Consider the following 22582-nt stretch of genomic DNA (forward strand, 5'->3'; position numbering starts at 1 on the left):
TCAAGCTTCTGATTAAAAACATTTTAACTTCCAATTAGTAGCACAACATCAAAAACAACAGCAACAAAAAACTCGAAGACATTGGTAATTTTAAGTTTGAATGTATATTTTGAAATAAAAATGGAAAATAACAAATTTGTACAAAATTGTCACGCAGGAACACACTTTAAGATACCATTACATGCTATGTGTATTTACAAAAGTTACAGATCTAGTAAGAAAAAAGAAACTGTCATTGACAAATGCGAGCTCATTTTTTGAGCAACAAGAAATCTCCCGTGAAATGCCATACTGACAGCCAGTGAGACTTGGGGCAGTGACGGCTCAGCACCTGCTGAGGCTTGGAGCCTGCCTCCCGGGCTGGGTGCTCAGCTCTGGCCTCCGGCTGGATGTTGTCTAGAGTCCTATATGCCATGGTCTTTTTCTTTCAGTAAACAGTATACAACATTACTATTTTCCTTTGATTGTAAACTTCAACAGAAAATAACATACTTAAGAATTTTGCTACAAAGAGTGCTGTGATTTTTATTGTGACTCACCACCTTTAGAACATTTCCACTTCACAAGTTTCTGATTTGCTTCACTTTCTTACTTGGCAATGGTGCCCTGGCAGCATCATCCACACACACCAGTGTGTATGGAGAAGTGGGCTGTAGGCCCTTCCTGCATGGTCCATGGCTCTGCCTTCATGGAACAGGCTGAGTCATGTCTCTGCTCAGGCTCAAACCATCTGCTCTCAAGTTACAGGCAGCTCAGCCCATCCATTTATTGCTTTCCTTATATTCCACTTTTTATTATTTAAGTTGTACTTTCATATGTTCCTATAGAATTTGTTCACATTACCTGGCTAATAATCAACAGTTTGGGGTTTTTACATAATAGCTCTTCAGATATATTGCTGGTATATGAAGCTCAACTGATATGCATAGGGACAAATCAGAAGGTATTTATGCTGGTAGATCAGCTGCATTGTAGCACCTTACAGTTAAAATTCCACCCCTCTATGAATGTTAAGTTTTAGCCTTAAAAGTCAAGTTAGTTTGCCCACACTTTCTCTCACATAAAATATTAGTTTCTTTCTCAATATTAAACATTATTATTTTTTTTTTACAACAAAAGTGTTCAGGACAAACATCACAAAACCATAATCCCAGATAAATGGTCTAAAAATGCAGTTAAGTCATCTTTGTATATCAATTATAAAATAAAGGTTTGAGCCTTTGACCATGCCCACAGATGCCTAAGTTCTTCCACATCATCATTTCTATAGTTTGACAAAACTAGAATACACAGTCTTAAGTGGGGGGAATATCATAAAAATTCATTACTTCAATGTTTAACTTTTTCACGATTACTTGAAAATTCATAGCACAGCATCACTGTAACTTACTAATCAGGAAAGCTGTAAATTAACAATCATTGCCTCTCATAATGACTGCACCAGTATCCATTTTTATTTATTCCTAATTTAGTTCAATTGCAACTACCTGACTGGAAGTTTGAGGTAGCTTCATAGTGGTTCTACTTGATGGAAGGAGTATGTCTTAAAATACCCTCTGCAGCATGAGAGTAGGTCAAAATGAGAGGGAAATACAGTACCAAATATACCATCTTCTCACTTGGCATACAAACTAAAAAAAACCACCAACCAACCATTTCTTTAGTGATAAAAATAGAGTTCTTTTGTGAGCATGGAAACAATACATGGAATCTGTTTCTTTGCATGAAAAGTAGCATCAAGGGAAAAGGACTCAAATTCTGTTGCCACCTTTCGGTTAACCCGGGTAAGAATGTGCATAAATTCAAGCTTGTCGGCGTACTGTTTCAGCATGGCACAAAGCGACTGGATGAACCAGGAGCCATCCCTTGAATTTCGCCAAGAATAATAACCTAAAAGGCAAAATACAACCAAAATACCACGGATAGCTGATTTTAGTTGATTCTATAAATTATTATGTAGTCACAAAGGCAAAAATAAGCATAAACTTACACAAGTCTTATTAGCCATACAAAGAAAAAAAGAAAGACACCTTTGGTTTCAGAAGAAATGATGATGAAGAAGGAAGAATGTGTGCTGTGCGTACACCCCCTGCTTTCAGCAAAGCTGGCCAGGGACGAGCTTCACGAACACTGAATTATTGAAAGTTTTACTTTCTGGACTCCCCTTTCAATAGGCAAGAATAGCAAACACGCAGAAGGTAAGATGCAAAAGTAAAGACGCATAAAAAGGATCATTATAAGTAGCACAGTGTTCCAATCAGATTTCACCTTATTTTAATACTGACTTAGCCAAGAAATAAATTGCTTTGAGTGTCCTACTTGTCTACAGAGCATCTGAATAAAGTATAATAAACACACTACCGAGTATTCAAAAGGTCCAAAAAGGGAAAATAGTGTATTTATCATACTTTTTTTTCTAGGTTAACTGTTAGATCCATTGCTTTCAACTTAGAGGTTCTTTGCTTGGAAAGATGCCTAGAGGATAAGATAAACCATATTGAGCATATTTTGAAATGCAACACTGCTTAAGAATACATTTACCTTAAATTTCCAAACTCTCTGACACCCTTAGTTGTGTAAGTAAATGGTGGTATAATCAACAAATATTATTTAGATGATGACATGTGCAGCAGAACAGTAAAGACGTGGAGGTTAATGGCATATTCATGTATCATTTTTTACCTTATTTTCTCCCACTCCACATCTATCCTCTTGTAGTCATGTTTATCTTTTTTATTTACTACCTTTCAAATAACTCCTGAGAAACGCACCTCTCTTCTTCTCTAAGATGCAGGGGAAGCTCTGACTTGGCCACTGTTGCCGCATAATATTCAACCCGATATTAAGTCCAATAAATGATATTGTGCTAGTCTACTCTACGTACGCATATTTTCTTTTTTCCTTTTTTTTGAGACGGAGTCTCGCTCTGTCGCCCAGGCTGGAGTGCAGTGGTGCAGTCTTGGCTCACCACAACCTTTGCCTTCCAAGTTCAAGCTATTCTCCTGCCTCAGCCTCCCAAGTAGCTGGGATTACAGGTGTGTGCCACCACGCCCAGCTAATTTTTCTGTATTTTTAGTAGGGACGAGGTTTCACCATGTTGGCCAGGCTGGTTTTGAACTCCTGACCTCAAGTGATCCGCCTGCCTCGGCCTCCCAAAGCGCTAGGATTACAGGTGTGAGTCACTGCTCCCAGCTATGTATGCATATTTTCTAGCCAAACTTTTGGCTAAAGACAACTTTTTGAGACTTCTCGTTGATGAAGGTTCCCTAAAATATAGACAAGTTTTGATATCTTTAGGGATATCAAAATCTTGACAGTCCCTGAAACACACTCTTCATTGCATAACTCTATGATTAGTCACAGTTAATTCATTTAAATCAACATGTAACATTCATTATGAGTAACTTTCTCACCAGGTGCTGTGGAGTATGCATACAAGAAGTCCGCCTCCACTGGTATTTTATGACACGCCATGTCATCATCAACACCACTGTCTGTCTCAATGCCACAGTCCAGTTCTGTACCACGGCAGGCCTGGGTGTTAGAAAATAAATATTTATTTATAAAAATTTGTGTGTGAACATATAACTTATTTCTATAAAATCAAAATGCTATGTAAAAATGGATGTCAATTGGCCAGGTACAGTGGCTCACACCTGTAATCCCAGCACTTTGGGAGGCCAAGGCAGGTGGATCACAAGGTCAGGAGATTGAGACCATCCTGGCTAACATGGTGAAACTCCGTCTCTATTAAAAAAAAAAATACAAAAAATTAGCCAGGCATGGTGGCAGGCGCCTGTAGTCCCAGCTACTTAGGAGGCTGAGGCAGGAGAATGGTGTGAACCCGGGAGGTGGAGCATGCAGTGAGCCGAGATCACGCCACTGCACTCCAGCCTGGGCGACAGACCGAGACTCTGTCTTAAAAAAAAGAAAAAAAAAGGATGTTAATTATGCTGAGCCTTTTTGATATAAGTATAAAATTAAAATTTACTCTGTATCTTTTAAGTGGTAAATAAATGAAAAGTAACAGTAGTTCATTAGCTTCAGGAAAAAAATTATCCTTTGGATAATTTACAATTGAGAAAAGTAACCCCTGCTTAATCGTCAATAACCAAATCACTCAGTTAGACATTACCTGAATAATGAAAAGTTTGGGTTTTCCAGTTAGACTTCTACAACGATCCCCTCTGAAAAAGTTTGTTATTTTTCTCAAGTCAACAGGTCCATTTGTTCCAAAAATTATTCCTTCTTCACCATGGCTCAGAAGCACACAAACAAAACTGCTCCTTTTGCTGTGATCTTCTTTAGAAACTGGAAAGACATTTGGAAATAAAAGGAAAAAAAATCCATGACTTTATTCAACAACTTCAGATATATTGTATAGGAACATGATGAAGAAACTGAGAATAAAACTAAGAGATCATCTTAACCTAACCTGGGGCACGGCAACACATCTCAAACCATTTTAGGAAATTGGCATAAATAACTTTTCTTAAACTTCTTACTAAAGTATGTAAGATTAAGGTTATGTACAGGATAATTCCACAATTCTCATATTTTATTATACATATAATTATTGCTAGACCATAGTATAAAATTAATTGTACAATGAAGTTCATTCTTCTAATTGTTTCTTCTTACCATCACGCATCAATTCCACAATTTCTTCACGTGTAAGATCATTTTTATTCCTGACTTCATATTTCAAGTTTCTGAATGTTTCCCTGAGGTTTGCTGCATCGACATCTGTACCAGACCGAGATGCCATTCCTTGGAACAGAAAGAATTACTTTTAATTGTATTGAAAACAAAGAATAACTACTTTGAAATGAAATTAACTACTCAGCAATTCAAAAATCCACAATAAATTCTTCCTTTTAAATGGTAAGAGAATTCTAACTATTTTGAACATGGTGACACAAAATTTCTTCAATTTTGTAGCTTATACGATACTTCATAATATAACCTTATCAGTGTTATAGCCAAAATGATCTCTTTCACAGCTGTTTAGTAGTGAAAAACACAAACAAATGTCTAACAATAGGGGTCTGGTTAGACAAGCTATACTAACTTATATAATGGGATATACTATGTTGTCATTTTCACAGATAAAATGTTGCCATGGGGAAATCATCATTGTTTAAAAAAATAAAACTAGAAAAAATAGGATCCTATAATACATACACACATCTGTCACACTCAGAGGAACTGCGTTTCTCTGCTTCTAACTTCCCAACAATTTTAAGATAGCATGACAACATTTGGAGTGTCTTCGAGGAACACGCCCAAACATTATTACTGTCCATTACGTATTCTGCTATGGCTAATCTCTAATCCTTTCAATCACCATGAGAGTTGTATTATTACTAGTTTCACTTGTGCAGATGTGGGACATGCAGTAGAGTTAACAAACCAGTCCAAAGTGATAAAGCTATGCTGGGACTGTATCCAGGGCTCCTGGGCTTTCTACCGTTCCTTTAGAGAACCTTCCACATTAATGTACAGATTGACTGCATGATGCACTCAGATTTCAAAATGCTAAATTTTGGTGGGAAACATCCCTCAGAATTGAGCAAATTTGATGGGTATGAAGATTAAATACAGAAAGTCTACACATATCTCCAAAATGTTGTTGATTATCTCAGCTGTGTGACAAGGTCACTGGCTTCTGGTGCTGATGTGTTGGCTGCCTTTTTATTTTTATTTATTTTTATTTTTTAGACAGGATCTTGCTCTGTGGCCCAGGCTAGAGTACAGCAACCACAGCTCACTGCAGCCTCAACCTCCCAGATTCAAGCTATCTTCCCACCTCAGCCTCCCGAGTAGCTGGGACTACAGGTGTGCACCACCACACCCTGCTACCTTTTTTCTATTTTGTAGAGATGGGATTTCCCTACGTTGCCCAGAATGATCTTGAACTTTGGTGCTCAAGGATCCTCCTGCTGTTGAGATTACCTGTGTGAGCCACGGTGCCTGGCCCAACAGCAGCCCGCCAGAGATCTTATGAGAAGCTGACCTTTACATTGCAAAGCAAGAAAGGAGCTCACTGGGCAAAACCCAGACGGCTGGTCTAAACATGTGGGGGGAGGTGCTGGTGGTAGTGGAATGATAAGCTTGTTTTTGGTTTTTTAAACCATAGAGCCAACAGTGCAAAATTCTATAGGAAGGAGGTATCCTAACTAGAAATGTGAGGCAGAATATCTAGAAGTAAATTTTCAAATATGTGTAAAGCAGAAGTAAACAAGGTGTTGTGTTTTTAAGTTAATGGTTGAAGGCTCAACTTATAGCCAAAAGCAATAAAACTGGTGCCATTTAGAGCTCCATTTTCAACTATTCTCTTCTCACTCCTTATAACTAATCTGACACAAACCCTGCTGTCTTCCCATTGTAATCTGGCTTTCTTCCATTTCCACCACCACTCTGATAGGTACTGGCCCACGTTAGATCTACTACAGCTTCTCTAATTAAAAATTAACTCTAATATGATTAATATGCCAATTCAAAGAATTATCACAGCATCAATTTAAAAGGGAAACAGCCATAATGTTCATTCATACAGTAAATTATTCAAATTAAGTGAATGGTAGTTTTGGGGTGCAGTATTATATAATCATTATAACAGATATGAAAATTATGCAGCAATATGAAAAATGCTATTACTTTAAGTGAAACAAGCAGAATACAACATTGCTTATACGTTATGAATAAAATCAAGCTTTAAAAAGAACTGCCAAGAAAAAATAACAATACACCAAATATTAATTAGCTTTTTTGGCATTGTGAAGGATTTTATTACCTGTATTTCTAAAAAAACATTCTCAAATGTAGTACTACATTCAAGTTGTACATAGTACAGAAATCGAGAGGGGGATCTGGTGATAAGGCCATGGTAAATTTAAAGCAAGCAGTTTTAGTAGTAGAGACAGAAAACAGAAAGACTCAAGAAGGAATGGAAACAAATGAAGAGTACAAGCTTAAACTACATGTATTCAAAATTTAAGGAAGAAGGGAAGGAGATAAAATATCAAAGGAATTAAAAGGAACAGAGTAAAAAAAAGGTCTCTCTAAGCTGGGGAGTATTGTAGGGTAAGAGAAGACAGCCAACAGAGCACATGAAGATACAAGGAAGTGAAGCAGAACAGAAGATGGATTCAGAGCTTGGGCTTTGGAGCCACACAGACCTAGCTCTGCCACCATACTGTGTAACTGTGCAAGGTCTTTAACCTTTCAGAATCTTATCGTTACTTTCCAGGTCATAAAATTAAATAAGGCAATGCTTGTGATATGTCTTGCAGTTTCTGGGGAAAAAATAAATACTACCACTTAACTGTTTTTTTGAGAACCTTCCATTGGGATCAAAGAGGGAGTAGAAAGAAGAAAAAGAAGCAAGGGCTACAGAGAAGTCAGGGCAGAAGCAACCAAGCATACAGATAGGAGGCCAGCAAGAGGAGGCTGTGAAGTTGGGCAGAAGAGTAAAGCGTTCACAGTGTATCACAGGACCTATATGTCCTGCCCAATCTCTACTTCACAGCTAGTCTGTGTCACAGTTTACTGTCTAATACCTCAATAATACTGCTTTTAATATTATATCAAACGTAAATGGCACAAATATTTGAAAAGGATTAAAAATTACGTAAGACACATACCAGTGCTTTTATGAAAATTCTTATTATTAATTATTATACATAAACCCATCTCAGGATAATCCATTTTATAACTGTTGTCCAGGGATATTCCAGAGTCCATTGATTTGCTTCCATGTATGATCTTTCTGTTTAGAAATCAAATAGCTTTACAAAGGTAGAAATGACCATGCTTTCTGTTTACATTAGCGCAATTTTTATAACTCACAGTAACAGTTAATACTTGAATGTTATAAACCAGGCTGTCTTCATTTCAATTTCACATCAACAGTTATACAGATGAGAAAATGACCTGACATGAGGCTAAGTAATGTGCTAAAGGTTATGCATATATTGTGTCACAGCCAAGAAGGAAGGAAAGCATCTGTTGGACTTCAAAGTTCAGGCTTTTAACTTCCATGTTTTACATTTTCCTCTAAATTCTTCAAAATTTCATCAAATACCTTTATAATTTAAAAATTACTTATTAACTTTGTGAAATATTTTATCCTTTGAGGTAAGAGTAAAAATCTTAAAAATTACCCTGAAATGATGGGAAATCAACAAAATGCAAATATAACTCAAAGCACAATATTTATCACAATTCATAAATTATTCCTTAAACCCCATGAGCTAAACAAATTAGCAATTTATTAGTATATAAAAGCATTATTGTAAATAATTGAAAATATCTGTCTGGAAGTCACTTATCTAAAAAAAACCTCTGCTATCTAGATTAGGGGTTGGTCAGTAAACTTTTTTTTTAATGGGCTAAATATTAAGTGTTTTAGGCTTGTGGGCCATCTGGTTTCTGTTACAGCTACTCAATTCTATTTTTTTTTTTTTTGAGACATGGTCTGGCTCTGTCACCCAAGCTGGAGTGCAGTGATGCCATCATAGCTCACTGCAGCTTTGAACTCTTGGGCTCCAGTGATACTCCTTCCTCAGCCTCCCGAGTAGCTAGGACTACAGACAGGCATGCCCCACCATACCCAGCTAATTGCTGTATTTTTTTTGTAGAGACAGGATCTCGCTATGTTGCCCAGGCTAGTCTTGAACTCCTGGCCTCAAGTGATCCTCCTGCCTTGGCCTCCAAAAGTGCTGGGATTACAGTTGTGAGCCACTGTGCCCAGCCATAGCTACTCAATTATCCTGGTGAAGCGGGCTTAGGACAATATGTAAGGGAATGGGTGTGCCTATATTCCAACAAAATTTGATAAAAACAGGCCTCAAGCTTGATCCCTGATCTAGACCAAGAGTCAGGCAAAAACAGGTCTAGGAACTGCCAAACACTAACACCTACAGTCCATATACTCATGCACTTAACCTTAAGAGTATCTCACATTATACACAATTCCAAAAATACTGTTGGAAAAAAGATTAAATGTAGTAAATTAAAGGAGTCAAGGTCAGAAAACAGTTATTATTTTTAGCCAGAGGTGAATAGCCTCACATTTACAGTTTAAAGTTAAATCCTGAAAGCGTGACTTGACCTTTGAGTCATACAGATAATGGATCATGGGACTTATGACTCCCAGCTCCCGATGCCCATTCCCCACTTGCTCTGGCTGCCTCCTAAGGAGGTAGGTACTTTACAAGCATATGACAGCTAGTCCAATAGGGGATACTCCTAATAAAAGGCAGAGGCTGTGAAAGCCGGGACTGTGAGGGCAACTTATCACAGGATCAAAACAACCCTAAACCTGTCTGGGGCTCCCGCGCAACTTGTTACTGAAGTGGTGTTCTGCATGACATGAAAAGGTAGGGCCAGGCAGAGTGGTTCACGCCTGTAATCCCAGCACTTTGGGAGGCCGAGGCAGGAGGATCCCTTGAGGCCAGGAATTGGAGACCAGCCTGGGTAACACAGCAAGACCCCCATCTCTACCAAAATAAAAAACAAAAATAACCAGGCATGGTGGCATATGTCTGTAGTCCTAGCTACTCGGGAGGATTACTGGAGCCCAGGAGTGCAGTGAGCCATAATCACATCACTGCACTCTAGCCTGGGTGACAGAGCAAGACCCTGTCTCAAAAAAGAAAGAAAAAAAGAAGTAGTAGGAAAATGTGTAAATCACTTTCAAAGGATTTTTTTAAAGAGATGGGGTCTTACTTCACTGTAACCTCTGGCATGTAGCTAGGACTGACTACAAGCACACACACTATGGTGAACTAATTGTTTTTGTTTTTTTGTAGAGACAGGGTCTCGTTATGTTGCCCAGGCTGGTTTCAAACTCTCCACCTCAAGTGACCCTCCTGCCACAGCTCCCACATAGCTGGGATTACAGGAGCAAACCACTACACTGGCTAAAATGATTTAAATGACAACAACGACTCTCTAAAATGGGACTGCATTTTAAAAGTTTACTTTCTAGAAAAATCCCTTTGCTAAACAAAATTGTGAAATCTTTACTGGTAACTTGTTAATAGTATTTCTGTAATCATATTGTTTAGTAATAAAATTAGTTTGTAATTTTCAGGGCAGCCGAGAATAATAATACTGGGTTTCAGAAATAAACTTTCAGAATTTAAAGTATTACGAGAGATCCCAAATAAATAATAACAGACATGAATTAAAAAGTGAATTTGAGTTTTATCTTTTTCCTTTTTCCATCTGCTAGTTATTGGAAGCATTAATAAGCAGAATATTCCAAAAAGACACGGGAAAGAAAAGGGTAAAATTCATCCATAACTAGGCAATTTGTCCCTGGACTGAAAATTGGCATTGCATTTTAGTCGTAAAAACTCATAAACAAGAGGTCAAAAAACTCCCAAACCTAAACCCTCTAACCCTACAGAGCGATTCGGGAGGGCAGAAAGCACCGGGTCTTGGGAGTCCTGCCTCTTCTGTGGTGTCCTTTTGGTTCCAGGACTAGGTTTCCAGCTATGGGTCACACACCCTACTAGGCCATTCCTTTCATCTTCCCTTCACTTCTGTGAAAGTTTTAGCCCCATGTTAAAGATGAGGTTCAGAGGAGAAAAGTTAGTTTCTGCAAAGCCACACAGCTGTCTGAGGTAGGAAGTCACTTGGTCTCTCTGGCCTGAAAGAGAGACCACTCTCTTTCCTCTTTCCCCACTCCTCGAGGTTTGCTGTATTACACATCCCCATCGTTCTCTGATTATAAAGAATTCAATTTAAATACTCACGGTTCCAAATTTTTAATGGATTTTGAATCCACTGAGTTTTCAGTGTTCTCCATGGATACCTTTATTAACTAGAATACAAAGAAAATAGAAGTTAATATAAAATCAGTCATAAAACCACTGCATTATATTAATTATCCCAGTGATTATTTTTCTAAATTAATACCTCAGTTCCCCCTCTGCTGTTAAAGGTGTATGTGAGTCAGTTCTGGGGATAATGATTTCTTTGCAATGGTACATACAATTTAGCCTCTCTCTTTTTAATTGAGTGATGAATTATATATAGTGAATTACATAAAGCATATAGAAAGTATACAGCTCGATTTTTTATATTTACATACCCTCATCAGATCAAGATATAGATTACAGTTTATTTCTTTTGTAAGACAACACGTCGGGTCATTTCTAAGAACTGCAACTCAACACAGTTAAAACAAAAATGAAAAACTTCCCACCACAATGGTACAACTCACATAACACAATTCTACAATGCTTAGATTCCCAAGATACAGTATCGAGATGTTCCAAATCTCCATTAATCTTTATTCTTTTTTTTTTTGTTTTCTTTTGAGGCAGGGTCTCACTCTGTCACCCAGGCTGGAGGGCAACGGCGCAATCGTGGCTCACTGCAGCTTCGATCTCCTGGACTCAAATTCTCCCGCCTCAGCCTCCCAAGTAGCTGGGATTACAGGCATGCGCCACCATGTCTGGCTAATTTTTGTATTTTTTTGTAGACATAGGGTCTTGCTGTATTGCCCAGGCTGGTCTCAAACTCCTGCGTTCAAGTGATCTGCCCACCTAGGCCTCCTAAAGTGCTGGGATTACAGGCAAGAGCCACTGCACCCGGCCTAGTCTTTACTTTTAAACTGGGTTTTGGAAGCCCAGCTTCTCATTTAGGGTAGTAAAATGGCCCAGGAAACGTAAAAGTAGACACTAAAGTTTCTGCTTTCATTCTTCCATCACACAATTATATCTCACAAGGGGAACCAGTTCTTAGAATCAAAGCAACTATCACTTATTGAGCACTTAATATATACCAGGTACTTTGCAAGGCACTCATTTTTAATCTTTTCAAAATTCTAAAAGTCAGAAAACCCAACTTCTGGTGGTTAAGTGACTTTGTTGACAGTCACAAGCTAAGTGACAGGGCCCTCTTCCCACTCTGCTATGCTGCCTCTGAAGAAGCCAGCTCCTTACTACTTTTCTGGAGTTCTACCAGGCATTTTCTGGCTTTTCAGAAGCAAAGGTACTACCCATGGCAATCCACCTCCCTAAATAGAGGAAAACAAGAACAAAGGCAAAACAAAAAACAAGAACAAAAAATATTGAATGACCTTCTCCACACTCTAGAAACCCTGACAATGTCAAAAATTCCAGTCAAAATACAACTTTAACCTCACTCCTATGATACAATCAGAAATACCAAAATAATACACAATCCTAAAACAGAACTTGCTCACCCTCAAAAGTCCTTCTAGGAAGTCCTAGGTAACTTCCCCCACTTTAAAAAATTTTAATCTTTAAAACTGTGGCAAAATAGACATAAAATTTACCATTTTTAAGTGTACAGTTCAGTGGCATTGAGTACAGTTACATTGTTGGAATCCATCCCAGAACTTTCTTATCTTCCCAAACTGAAACCCTTTACCAAGGTCCCCAATTTTGATCAAGGTCTCTTGGAAAACATCATTTCTTCCCTCCTATTAAGACAAAGCTAAGCTCCTTCCTCCCCTCTCTCCCAGTTTTGTGTGCACCCCTGGTGGGGGAAGGTGCAGTAGTAATATAGAAGACAGCCAGTGCCACCATCTCAATTTAACCACAGGAGAGGGTGATATTTGACCTTCTCAAGAGCCAGTCTATGCTCTGCATTTCTATGAAGACTTTGCTTTTCTACTGTCTTACTTCCTGTAGGCTTTCTGGAAAACCAAGGGAAGATGTGAGTATAATTGGGATAAATCATCTTTTAGTTTGTCAGTAAACAAATACTTTGTGCCAGGTATTATCCTGGGAAATAGGACAGAGTGGAAGACAAGACAAAGTTTCTATCTTCCATTAGATCTTACTTTAGATAGAAGAATAATTATACAGTAGTATATCTACGAGGCAGGGGCAGGGGGTACCTCCCAAGTCCCCCAGTAGATGCTTGAAACCAAATACAGTACTAAACCCTATATGCAGCATGTTTTTTCCTATACATACATACCTAAGAAAAAGTTTAGTTTATAAATTGGGCGCAGAAAGGGATTAACAACAATAACTAATAAGGGTACCTGAACATAAGCATCGCCATACCATGACAGTTGATCTGATAACACAGACAGCTACTAAATGACCTGCCATTAGTCACTCAGTACATATTACACATTAGTATGTCTTCACATATTAACATATTTATTAATAGTGGCTGTCTGGGTGATGACATTACTGACAACTTATTTACTCCTTAACATTCCTCCATATCTTCTAATTTTTCTATGACATCTGCATTTTTTTAAAGTGAGAAAATAGTAACAAATATTATTCTATAAAATAATATCAACAAAGGTCAAGATTGTTCTAGCCAATTTCAACTCTTGGTCCTGTTTCGAGAGTGACAAAAATCAGGGTATTCTCCTATCAAAGTGGCCATCCTTCCTTGCCTCTATCATGCTCAGTACCGTGTTCCCGCCTATCTGCCTTTCTTTTTTTCTTTCATATGTACAATAAACATGTATTAGGTACCAGGAAATCTCGAACTTCCTTGAACCATAAATATCATAAAGACCAACTTGCCCCCCATGCACATCAATTCAAAGCGGACAGACCACAGACAAAATCATTAGCCACCTGTGGTTGAGAAACAAATTGTGGTTAACTTGATTAACTGAGAGAACAGTACAGGGTAGCTAACAAGTCTGGAAACATAGGTGAACACATAATAGTTTACTGATATTGCACTGATATCCATGAGAAAATATCTTTGTTTCAAGACTTTATGGCCAATCTATAGAAAATCTAAAGTGAAAATCCAGTGGGCCTCATCAAAGATACACGGACTGCAAATAATGGGAAATGCTAATTAAAGCAACAATGAGATACCACTACACACCTAGCAGAATGGCCAAAATCCAGAACACCATCAACACCAAATGCTGGTGAGGATGTGAAGCAACAGGGATCCTCAATCACTGCTCGTGGAAATACAAAATGGTACAGCCAACTCTGAAGACAGTTTGGTGGTTTCCTACAAAACTAAACATACTCTTACCATATGATCCAGCCATATGGTAAATACACACTCTTTGGTATTTACCCAAAGGAGTTGAAAACTTATGTTCACACAAAAGCCTGCACACAGATGTTTATAGCAGTTTTATTCATAACTGTCAAAACTAGAAGCAACTAAGAGGTCCTTCAGTCGGTGAATGAATAAATAAACTGTGGTATATCCAGAGAAGAGAATATTATTGAGCACTAAAAAGAAATGAGCTAGCAAGCCATGAAGACATGCAGGACACTTTAAATGCATTATTACTAAGTGAAAGAAGCCAGTTTGAAAAGGCCATATATACCACATGATTCCAACTATCTGACAGTCTGGAAAAGGCAAAACTATGGAGAGAGTAAAAAGATCAGTGGTTGCCAGTGGCTAGGAGGGAGGGAGACAGCACAGAGAATTTTTTTTTTTTTTTGAGATGGAGTTTCACTCTTATTGCCCAGGCTGGAGTGCAGTGGCACGGTCTTGGCTCACCGCAACCTCCGCCTTCAGGTTTCAAGCGATTCTCCTGCCTCAGCCTCCCGAGTAGCTGGGATTACAGGCGCATGCCACGATGCCAAGCTAATTTTTGTATTTTTAGTAGAGATGGGGTTTCACCATGTTGGCCAGGCTGGTCTCAAACTCCTGACCTCATGATCCGCCCGCCTCAGCCTCCCAAAGTGCTGGGATTACAGGCGTGAGCCACCGTGCCCAGCCAGCATGGAGAATTTTTAAGGCAGTGAAACCACTCTGTGTGACACTATAATGGTGGATACAAGTCCTTGTAAATTTGTCCAAACCCATAGGATAAACAGCACCAAGAGTGAACTTGATTGTGAACAATGGAGTTTGGGTGATGATGACGTGTCAGTGTGTGTCAGTGTAGGTTCCTTTCTAAGAATGTACCACTCTGGTGCAGGATGTTGATAATCGGGGAGACTATGCATGTGTTGGGGGGCAGGCAGGATGTCTCTGTACATTCTTCTCAATTTTGGTTTGATTCTAAAACTGCTCTAAAAAATGAAGTCTAATTTAAAAACTGGGAAATAAGACTTAACAATTTTGGAAGCTGAACCTGGAGCTCCTGGCAGTATCCTTTCTAGCCCCCAGTCTGCCTCAAATTGGCTGTCTGAATGCACTTGCCAAATGCAGGGTTCACAGTCTGTGCTCAGGAACCCCTAAATGCTGATCAGGTTCCACAGACAACCAAGGACCTAAAGATCTCTTTGGAACACTTCTGCAAACAGTCTAGTGACTCTTACACTGAAATACTGACTTTTAATAAACTTGTGTCTTTTGCCAACAATAAAACTGTGGGATAAAATTATTCTCTCCTTGTGACTGGTAATGGAAACTTTAGATAGTGACCAGCTTTTCAGAGTACTATAATATTTGCTTCTTGGCTCAGACCAATCTAAGATCTCCTCTAAATATTAGGTGACTTTCCATAAAAGTCATTTTCTTTCTGTACATCAAGTCAATAAAGTTGAAAAATTCAGAAAGACCGATCAATACAATTATAAATTAATCATTTCTAATATTAGACACAACAGATAAATTTTGTTTTAGTAAGAGAGTTGGTGGCTGAAAGAAAAAACAAATTCTTCTACAATAGGATTTAAAATATTGTCTATTTGATAAAGATTTCTCAGGGACAAATACTATAGTGGACTTCATTAACTTCATTATTAGTATCTGAACAACATATGTTGCCTCAGTTATCAGTTTATTTTGATATACTTCTAAAAATTTATATGATGGTAGATGAAATCCTTACAGCATCAGACATGTGCACATTTGCTCTCTACTTGTCATCATCTGCTTTTTCCACGTGAAAGCACCAAATCCACACTCCTGGGAGCAGAGCTTTGGTTCCCGCAAAACTCACTGAAGTGCTGCTTAGCATGACATCACCTCCATTAGCTAGTGCCCAGCGGGGTACAAATTATTCTGAGGATGGTGATCTCATCTTAGAAGGATAAAAAATCATATCCTAAGGGAAACAGTCACTGCCTTAAATGAAAACATTTAAGTGCCAGTCTCTAAAACTGGCAGTCCTAATTTAAATTTTAAATCTCTAAAATTCTTAATCAGCTCATCTGTTATCCGCCATTAGGCTGTTGCTGGCTCCTGTCCTACGGGGAAACTCTGAGGTAAGAAATAAAATCTGGTCTCTGCCCTAAGGGTTTTTAAATCTCAAAGTGAGACCTAAAAAACAACTCTGTTAGTTTCTGAATCACGTCCATGAATGTAAATGCTTTTAAGAAACATTTACTAGTAAAGATTTACCAAAACAGTAGCCAAAGGAAGAACAGTGCTGCATGTGGCATGACAGCTGTGTGCAAAGCGCTGCGTGATGACTGTCCCTCTTACTGCTGGCTCATACAGGCTAGGTACTGAACTCAAAGTACAAGTGTATCTTTCGTGAGTCCTCCCAATGACACTCTGAGGCATAAGGATCCCCACTGCAGAGTTCAGGTGACTGAGGCTAAGAGAAGTTAATGAACTTTAAAGTGGCACAGCCAGGATTCAAACTAGGAACTTCCCAACTCAAGAGGGCAGACTCCCACTATTCTGTAGACAGCTTAGTACTATATAGGAGTGATAACACTTAACTTCAGGGAAGGAAACAAAAATCCATAATCTCCGAAGCTTTAAATAAGACAAAGAACATAAATGATAGAAACTTACTGCAGAGATACCAAAATAACATGATGCACTGAATTCTAATGAATGAAAAAATGGCAAAAATGAGTATGGCATTTCTGATGCAACTAGGTAGTTTACTTTTATTTTTTCTTTCCTTCTTTTTTAAAAAAAATTTTTTTAAAAATTTAACAAACAAACTTCTAAAGTGAAATAGGCCAGACACAGTGGCTCGCGCCTATAATCCCAGCACTTTGGGAGGCCAAGGTGGGAGGACTGCTTGAGATCATGTGTTCAAGACCAGTCTGGGCAACACAGAGAGACCCCATCTCTACAAAAAAGTAAAAACAAGTAGCCTGGCATGGTGGTGCACACCTGTAGTCCCAGCTACTCAGGAGGCTGAGGCAAGAGGATCACTTGAGCATAGGAATTGGAGGCTGCAGTGAGCTCTGATCACACTACTGCACTTGAGCTTGGGTGACACAGCAAGACTCTGTGTCTAAAAATAATAATAATAAAAGTAAAATAACTGGCTTTCTGTTCAGTGTTTGGTATATGTCATTAAAACATATTTCCTGTATCTCTGTGTCCCTCCAAAGGAAAAGTGAAGCCTGTCCAGCAGGACTTCTGGGGAGATTACACTTCTGTCAAACAACTTGAAAAATATCAGGATTATATTTATTATCTGTCAGAGAGGACAAAGTCTCAAAAGCAGCCACATTTCCAGATTTAGCAAATGAAACAGAAAGAACATCTGTCTCACAATAGTTTGGACAAGAAAAGACTTCAGTTGTAATGTACCAGAGATTTCATCAAAATCTTTTCCCATCTGGTCTCTGAATTCATTTTGGTACAAGTAAGAATGATCAAACTGGCTATTGTCACTGGGCCTGGTGAAGTCAATCTTTTAATATTTGTTACGTAATTAAGGTAAGAATATGAGAACAGGAATGTAAAATCAAATACAGAATAAATTGAAATAAGTTCCATTGTACTATACAAACAAACCATCCTTTCCTTTCCCCTGGCATGGGCCACGTGACCAGGAAGACAGTATAGGGCACTCCCCACTATTCAAAGCCTCCGAATTTATGACACAAGTCAGAAAAAATGGCACTTACTATGTGCAAAAGATCTGTCTTCCCTGTGCCAAGTGAAGTCCTAGGATGGTGTTTTTGGACGGACAAAAGGAGAAAATGGGAAAGCTTTCACAGATCTAAACGATTTGTATGATATAAGTGTAAAACGGAGGATCTCGGATGCCTTTTTATAAAAATTACAGATGACTTTACAGCCTCACCACTCCCACCAAGGATGACTACTTTGCAGAATCAGATTCAGGTGTAAAGCCGCTTGAAGAAAGCCTGCTGTCTGGAAGACTGAAACTGCCAAAAGTCAGATTCAGTAGTATTTACTCATTTGATATTTGCACCATAACAATTTACTGAACACCAACTGTGTGCAGAGTACTATACTAGACCCTGAGAGTATCAAGCAGTGGAAGAGACAAACCCTATCGCTATGCAGGGCTTATACCAATGCTCACCGGTATTCAAAAGTGGCTCAACAAAGCAGATGCCAGACGGTGTCCAATACCTATCAGGTAACTTGATTTCCTTAATGTAATGCAAAGAAGCTCTACAGGCAACATGTGAAGGTGAGAACAAAACATGCAGAGAAAGAACATTATATAAATCTAAGAATTCTCACATCTTTTTTTAGGCCCAAACACCAGTGCTTCCTATCTTTGGGGCAAAGCTTAAAGATCTAATAGTAGGCACCAGAAGCAATGTAATATATCATTCATCAAAATAAAGACTGTCTTGTAGGGGGATGAAGCAGTAGGAGATTGTGTTAAATGAGGTTTGAAAACAAAACAGTAAAGAAGCATTATAACTGCCTATATCTTCAGATGGCAAGAGGCAAGGCCTTTATTCAGGATAGCAAAAGCAAATCTGATTTAACTAGGTACAATGTCTAATGTCTCTTACTTTGAACAGGTTTTATTGCCATACTCCAATAAACTGTTTGTCCATTCACTAAAATATTTTTCACTTTCAAAAACCTTCTTTTGCAAAAAGGCAAAGCAAAACCAAAGCCCAAGCATCGGGCTGTGATAGAGATGATTTAAGCTTTACATTTCATTTTAGAGATTATGTAACCACAGCATGCACATTCACAGTGGCTGAGCCCATTCTGATACGGTCTGGTCTAACCACCTTGCCTGGCCCTCTTTCAGCTATCTTGCAGGTTTACATCGTTTCAGTGACTCCATATGTCACCTCTACCATTTCTTTTCTAATTACTATTTGCCAAATAATCCTAAACCAGGTCTACTTTTTCTAAATAGGGCATAAAAGTAAAAATACAATGGATGGGCATTCACTGTGTTGTGCCAGGCCCCGCATTTGGGGCAAGACACTAAGGACACCAAGATAAACCAAGTCCGTCCCTCCTGGAGTTTGCTTGCAAATCTGGCAGGGAAGATAGTAAACAAGCAACTGCAAAGGATATCACACATCTCTCTTAGGGAATGCTGGCTGCAGAAAGAACACAGCATAGGAAGATTTAACCTTGAACTGTTTAATGAAAGAAGAAATTTAAGTAGCAGCTCTTCTAATCAAATGTGATGGCGGGAGAAACGGAATGCAGAGGTGTTGCAGGCAGACACTAGGTATGAAGGTCAGCATTGCTGTGCAGAAAGTGAATCAGTGCTAAAGACAAGGAGGGGTGGGGGCACTCAGGACCCAACACATGCAGGGGTTTGTTAGCCACATTAAGTGCTGGGTTTAACCTAAGGGCAAAGGAGGAGCTTTCTAGACTTTCATTTCATAAAGATCCCTCTGCCTGTGCTGTAAAAAGTGGACTGCAAAGGAGCAGGCGGGTCTGGAAGTGGAGAGACCAGGGAAGAGGCTGCTGTAGTCAGACGGCTGAAATCAGAGATGGAGACACGCGGACAGATCTGGCAGACATTTACGAGGTCGACAAGGCTTGGTGACTAAGCAGGAAAAGAAGTGGGTGGGCGAGAGGGGGCTGAGAACGATGTTTTCCGGTTTCCTGCTTGGGTGCCACTTACTGAGAATGGGGGAAAGAGGCAGGTGCAGGGCACACTCACCGAAAACCAGAGCGCCGAGTGTGAGCAGGGCTCGCTAACTCCTCACGGTCTGGGATTTCAAGGCGACGCCAACGAGCTGTGGCCACGGATACACAGCCACAGGTATGAGCCGCGAGCACTCACGAAACTCTGCAGGGCCGAAAATGAATTGGAGTTTAAACCCTGCAACTAGCTCTCTGGAAGAGATAATCCAGGCCCCAGGCATGGAAGGCAGCAGAGACAGAAGCCTAGTCCAAAATCGGAAGGATCAGCCCCGAGGGCGAGTATCTCACAGTCAGCACCCGGCCGCCCCAGCCCTCCCAGCACCGCTTCCCGGGGACACTCCTCCGCCGGCGGTAGCGTCGTCCGTTTCCCAGCTTGCCGCTGCCTCCCGCCGCCTGACCCGGCCTCCCGGCACCCGGCCCGGCCGCCAGGTCTCCCGCCCTCGGAGCTCGGTGCCCCGTGCCCGACCTCCCGGCCCCGGGCTCGGTTCCCCTAGCCAGGCCTCGCGCTGCCCGGCCTCCCCGGCCCCGGGCTCGGTTCCCCTGGCCAGGCCTCCCGCTGCCCGGCCTCCCCGGTCCCAGCCCAGCCTCCCGCCGCCGGGCCAGGTCTCCCCTCCGATGATCTGAGAGGCCTTTCCTTAGGTTACCCCCAGGTCCCTCTCCCTAAATCAAAAGCCTTAACCCGCTGCCTGGCTGCCCCGGCCCCGGCCCAGGCTCCCGCCCCCGGGCCAAGTCTCTCGCTCCGCGGGCTTCACTGCTCGCCCCCGCCCGGGTGAGGTGGCAAAAGAAACGCTCCGCCGCCCAGACCGGGCAGGTCCCCGGGCGAGCGCCGGGCCTCGGAAGACGCAAGGAGCGGGGGCAGGGCTGATGGCCCGGAGCGAGGGCGGCAGTCACCGCACGGCCTCCTCATACCTTCCACAACCGCCTCACAGTAGCAGCCACCCGCTAGGACCCGCGTCTGCACTGCTTCCGCGGCCGGCCGCCGGGAGATGGGCTCCAGCGCCAGCCCCGCCTCCGGCCCGCCCCTGTCGGCCCCTCGCGCCCCCTCCGCTGGGGCCCGTCCCCTAGCTCCCGCCTGCCGGAGAACCCAGCCCCAGGCTGGGCCCTGGGAGGCGCCCGCCCACTGCAGCACGCCCCGCCCCCGCGCCCCGCGCCCGTCCTCACGCCCCGGTCCCGCCCCGCGCCCGCCCTCGCGCCCCGCGCCCGTCCTCCCGCCCCGGTCCCGCCCCCGCGCCCCGCGCCCCGGTCCCGCCCTCGCGCCCCGCGCCAGTCTTCACGCTTTGGTCCCGCCCCGAGGCCCGGCCTGGCGCCCCCGCCCCGGATTTGAAATCTAGGTCTTCCTGAGAGTTCGCGGGCTTCCGCTCCCAGCGCGGGATTCTGGAGGTAAATTGAGGGAGACTTGGAAACCGCGCCAGGCCCAACGGGTACCTAGAAGGGAGACAAAGCCAGGCCTCCTGTCCAGTTTGAGCTCTGGGAAGAAGAGGAGCAGGCTGGGACGCCCCCGGTAATTTCTGTCTCCTTTGCGATGACCTGAGGCCTTTCTTTGGGTTACCCCCAGGTCCCTCTCCCTAAATCAAAAGCCTTAACCTCCTGTCACCAGGGTGCCAGGCTAGAAATAACCAGGTCCACGCATGCTGTGTTTTCCACCATGTCAGGCTTCTATGGACGCTCTTTCAATCACAAAAGCCACGAGCTGCGTGGAGTTCCCAAGGAGGCAATTCTCAGCACTTGCTGGTCACTGGGTAGTCAGAGCCTGGACACACAGGCTCAAGCCGCTCCACTTATCAGTCAGTCTTGCAAACCGTACATAGTAGTGTACTTAATCCACATATAAATGTTACAAGTTAAGCATCCCACAACAAACAAAGTAGCATTTAACATCATGAGGAAAAAAGATAGGACAAAGAGATTAACGAACCAATCCACAGGGAGTGAAGAAGAGGAAAAGAAGCCTGGTTTGGGCCGAGAGGTCCATCTGCAAAGACAGTGTCAATTAAGCCGGCTGTTTGGAGCTGTCAATTAAGGCCTCATCTTTTATAATCACAGAGTCCTGTGGTGAGAACTGGTAGTGGAAGAGGGTGCTTGTTTGTGTCCTTACCTGGTTGGATGCGGACTATTTTTTTATTTGTTTATTAAAGTATAGTATCCTTGTTGGCAAATGCCCTGTGAAATATAAAAATGGGGTCTTTTCCTAAGATAGAGTTATTAATGGTTACGTCAAGGGTGTGCTATACACTGCCCTACTGATCCCCTTCCTATTTTGGGTCATGAACTCATTTTAGACCCTGAAGCAAACTGAATCGTTTTCGCAGAAGAATTCACCAACACATGTGAGCACGACGTTCTGCATCAGATTTCAAAAGGTTCTTGACATTCAGAAGTCAGATCACGGACCCCATGGCAGATTCTGTTTCTAACACTTGCGCCTATTCGACTATAGGGACTATATTCTGCACAGAAATATACTTAGTTTTTTATATGGTTACCACTTGCTGAGAGTTTATTGCATGCGTTTACATTTTCATAATACATTTGTTTGTTTCATCCTTTCAACAATCCTTTGGGATAGGAATTCCAATTTAAAGAGGATAAGGTTTAAAGAGGTTAAGGCCGCGTTTAAAGAGGTTAAGTCTGGGCGCGGTGGCTCATGCCTGTAATCCCAGGACTTTGGGAGGCCGAGGCAGGTGGATCACGAGGTCAGGAGTTCGAGACCAGCCTGGCCAAGATGGTGAAACCCTGTCTTTACTAAAAATACAAAAAAAAATTAGCCGGATGCAGTGGTGGGCGCCTGTAATCCCAGCTACTTGGGAGGCTGAGGTAGGAGAATCGCTTGAACCCGGGA

General features: G+C 41.4%; 2 protein-coding genes across 35 annotated transcripts in view; one reads left to right on the forward strand and one right to left on the reverse strand.

Annotated features, from left to right (window-relative positions):
- Positions 1-85: 85 nt before the first annotated feature.
- CASP3 (caspase 3) lies at positions 86-20762 on the reverse strand. Of its 3 annotated transcripts, XM_055276530.2 has the most exons (8): positions 20653-20762; positions 19760-19888; positions 10767-10834; positions 7647-7771; positions 4642-4770; positions 4136-4311; positions 3414-3534; positions 86-1890 (listed from the first exon to the last, which is right to left on the reverse strand). In XM_055276530.2, the coding sequence occupies exons 3-8, from the start codon at positions 10817-10819 to the stop codon at positions 1661-1663; spliced, it is 834 nt and encodes a 277-aa protein (XP_055132505.1). In that variant the 5' UTR covers positions 10820-10834; positions 19760-19888; positions 20653-20762; the 3' UTR covers positions 86-1660. The 3 variants fall into 3 exon arrangements, with proteins under 3 accessions (XP_055132505.1, XP_055132504.1, XP_055132506.1); XM_055276529.2 differs by lacking the exon at positions 19760-19888 and having other exon boundaries at positions 20653-20737; XM_055276531.2 differs by lacking the exons at positions 3414-3534; positions 19760-19888; positions 20653-20762 and adding an exon at positions 15776-15802.
- A 46-nt stretch (positions 20763-20808) lies between these two features.
- PRIMPOL (primase and DNA directed polymerase) overlaps positions 20809-22582 on the forward strand; it is a 46037-nt gene continuing 44263 nt past the window's right edge. For 18 of the 32 annotated variants that reach the window (XM_063637702.1, XM_055276536.2, XM_063637703.1 and 15 more), the window contains exon 1: positions 20809-21244. The gene's annotated coding sequence lies outside the window, so the exon portion shown is untranslated. The remainder of the gene's footprint in view (positions 21245-22582) is intronic. The other 14 variants (XM_055276535.2, XM_063637708.1, XM_063637705.1 and 11 more) reach the window with 1 other exon arrangement.

This window comes from Symphalangus syndactylus, chromosome 4, assembly GCF_028878055.3.
Source record: "Symphalangus syndactylus isolate Jambi chromosome 4, NHGRI_mSymSyn1-v2.1_pri, whole genome shotgun sequence".
In the NCBI taxonomy this organism is placed as follows: domain Eukaryota; kingdom Metazoa; phylum Chordata; class Mammalia; order Primates; family Hylobatidae; genus Symphalangus; species Symphalangus syndactylus.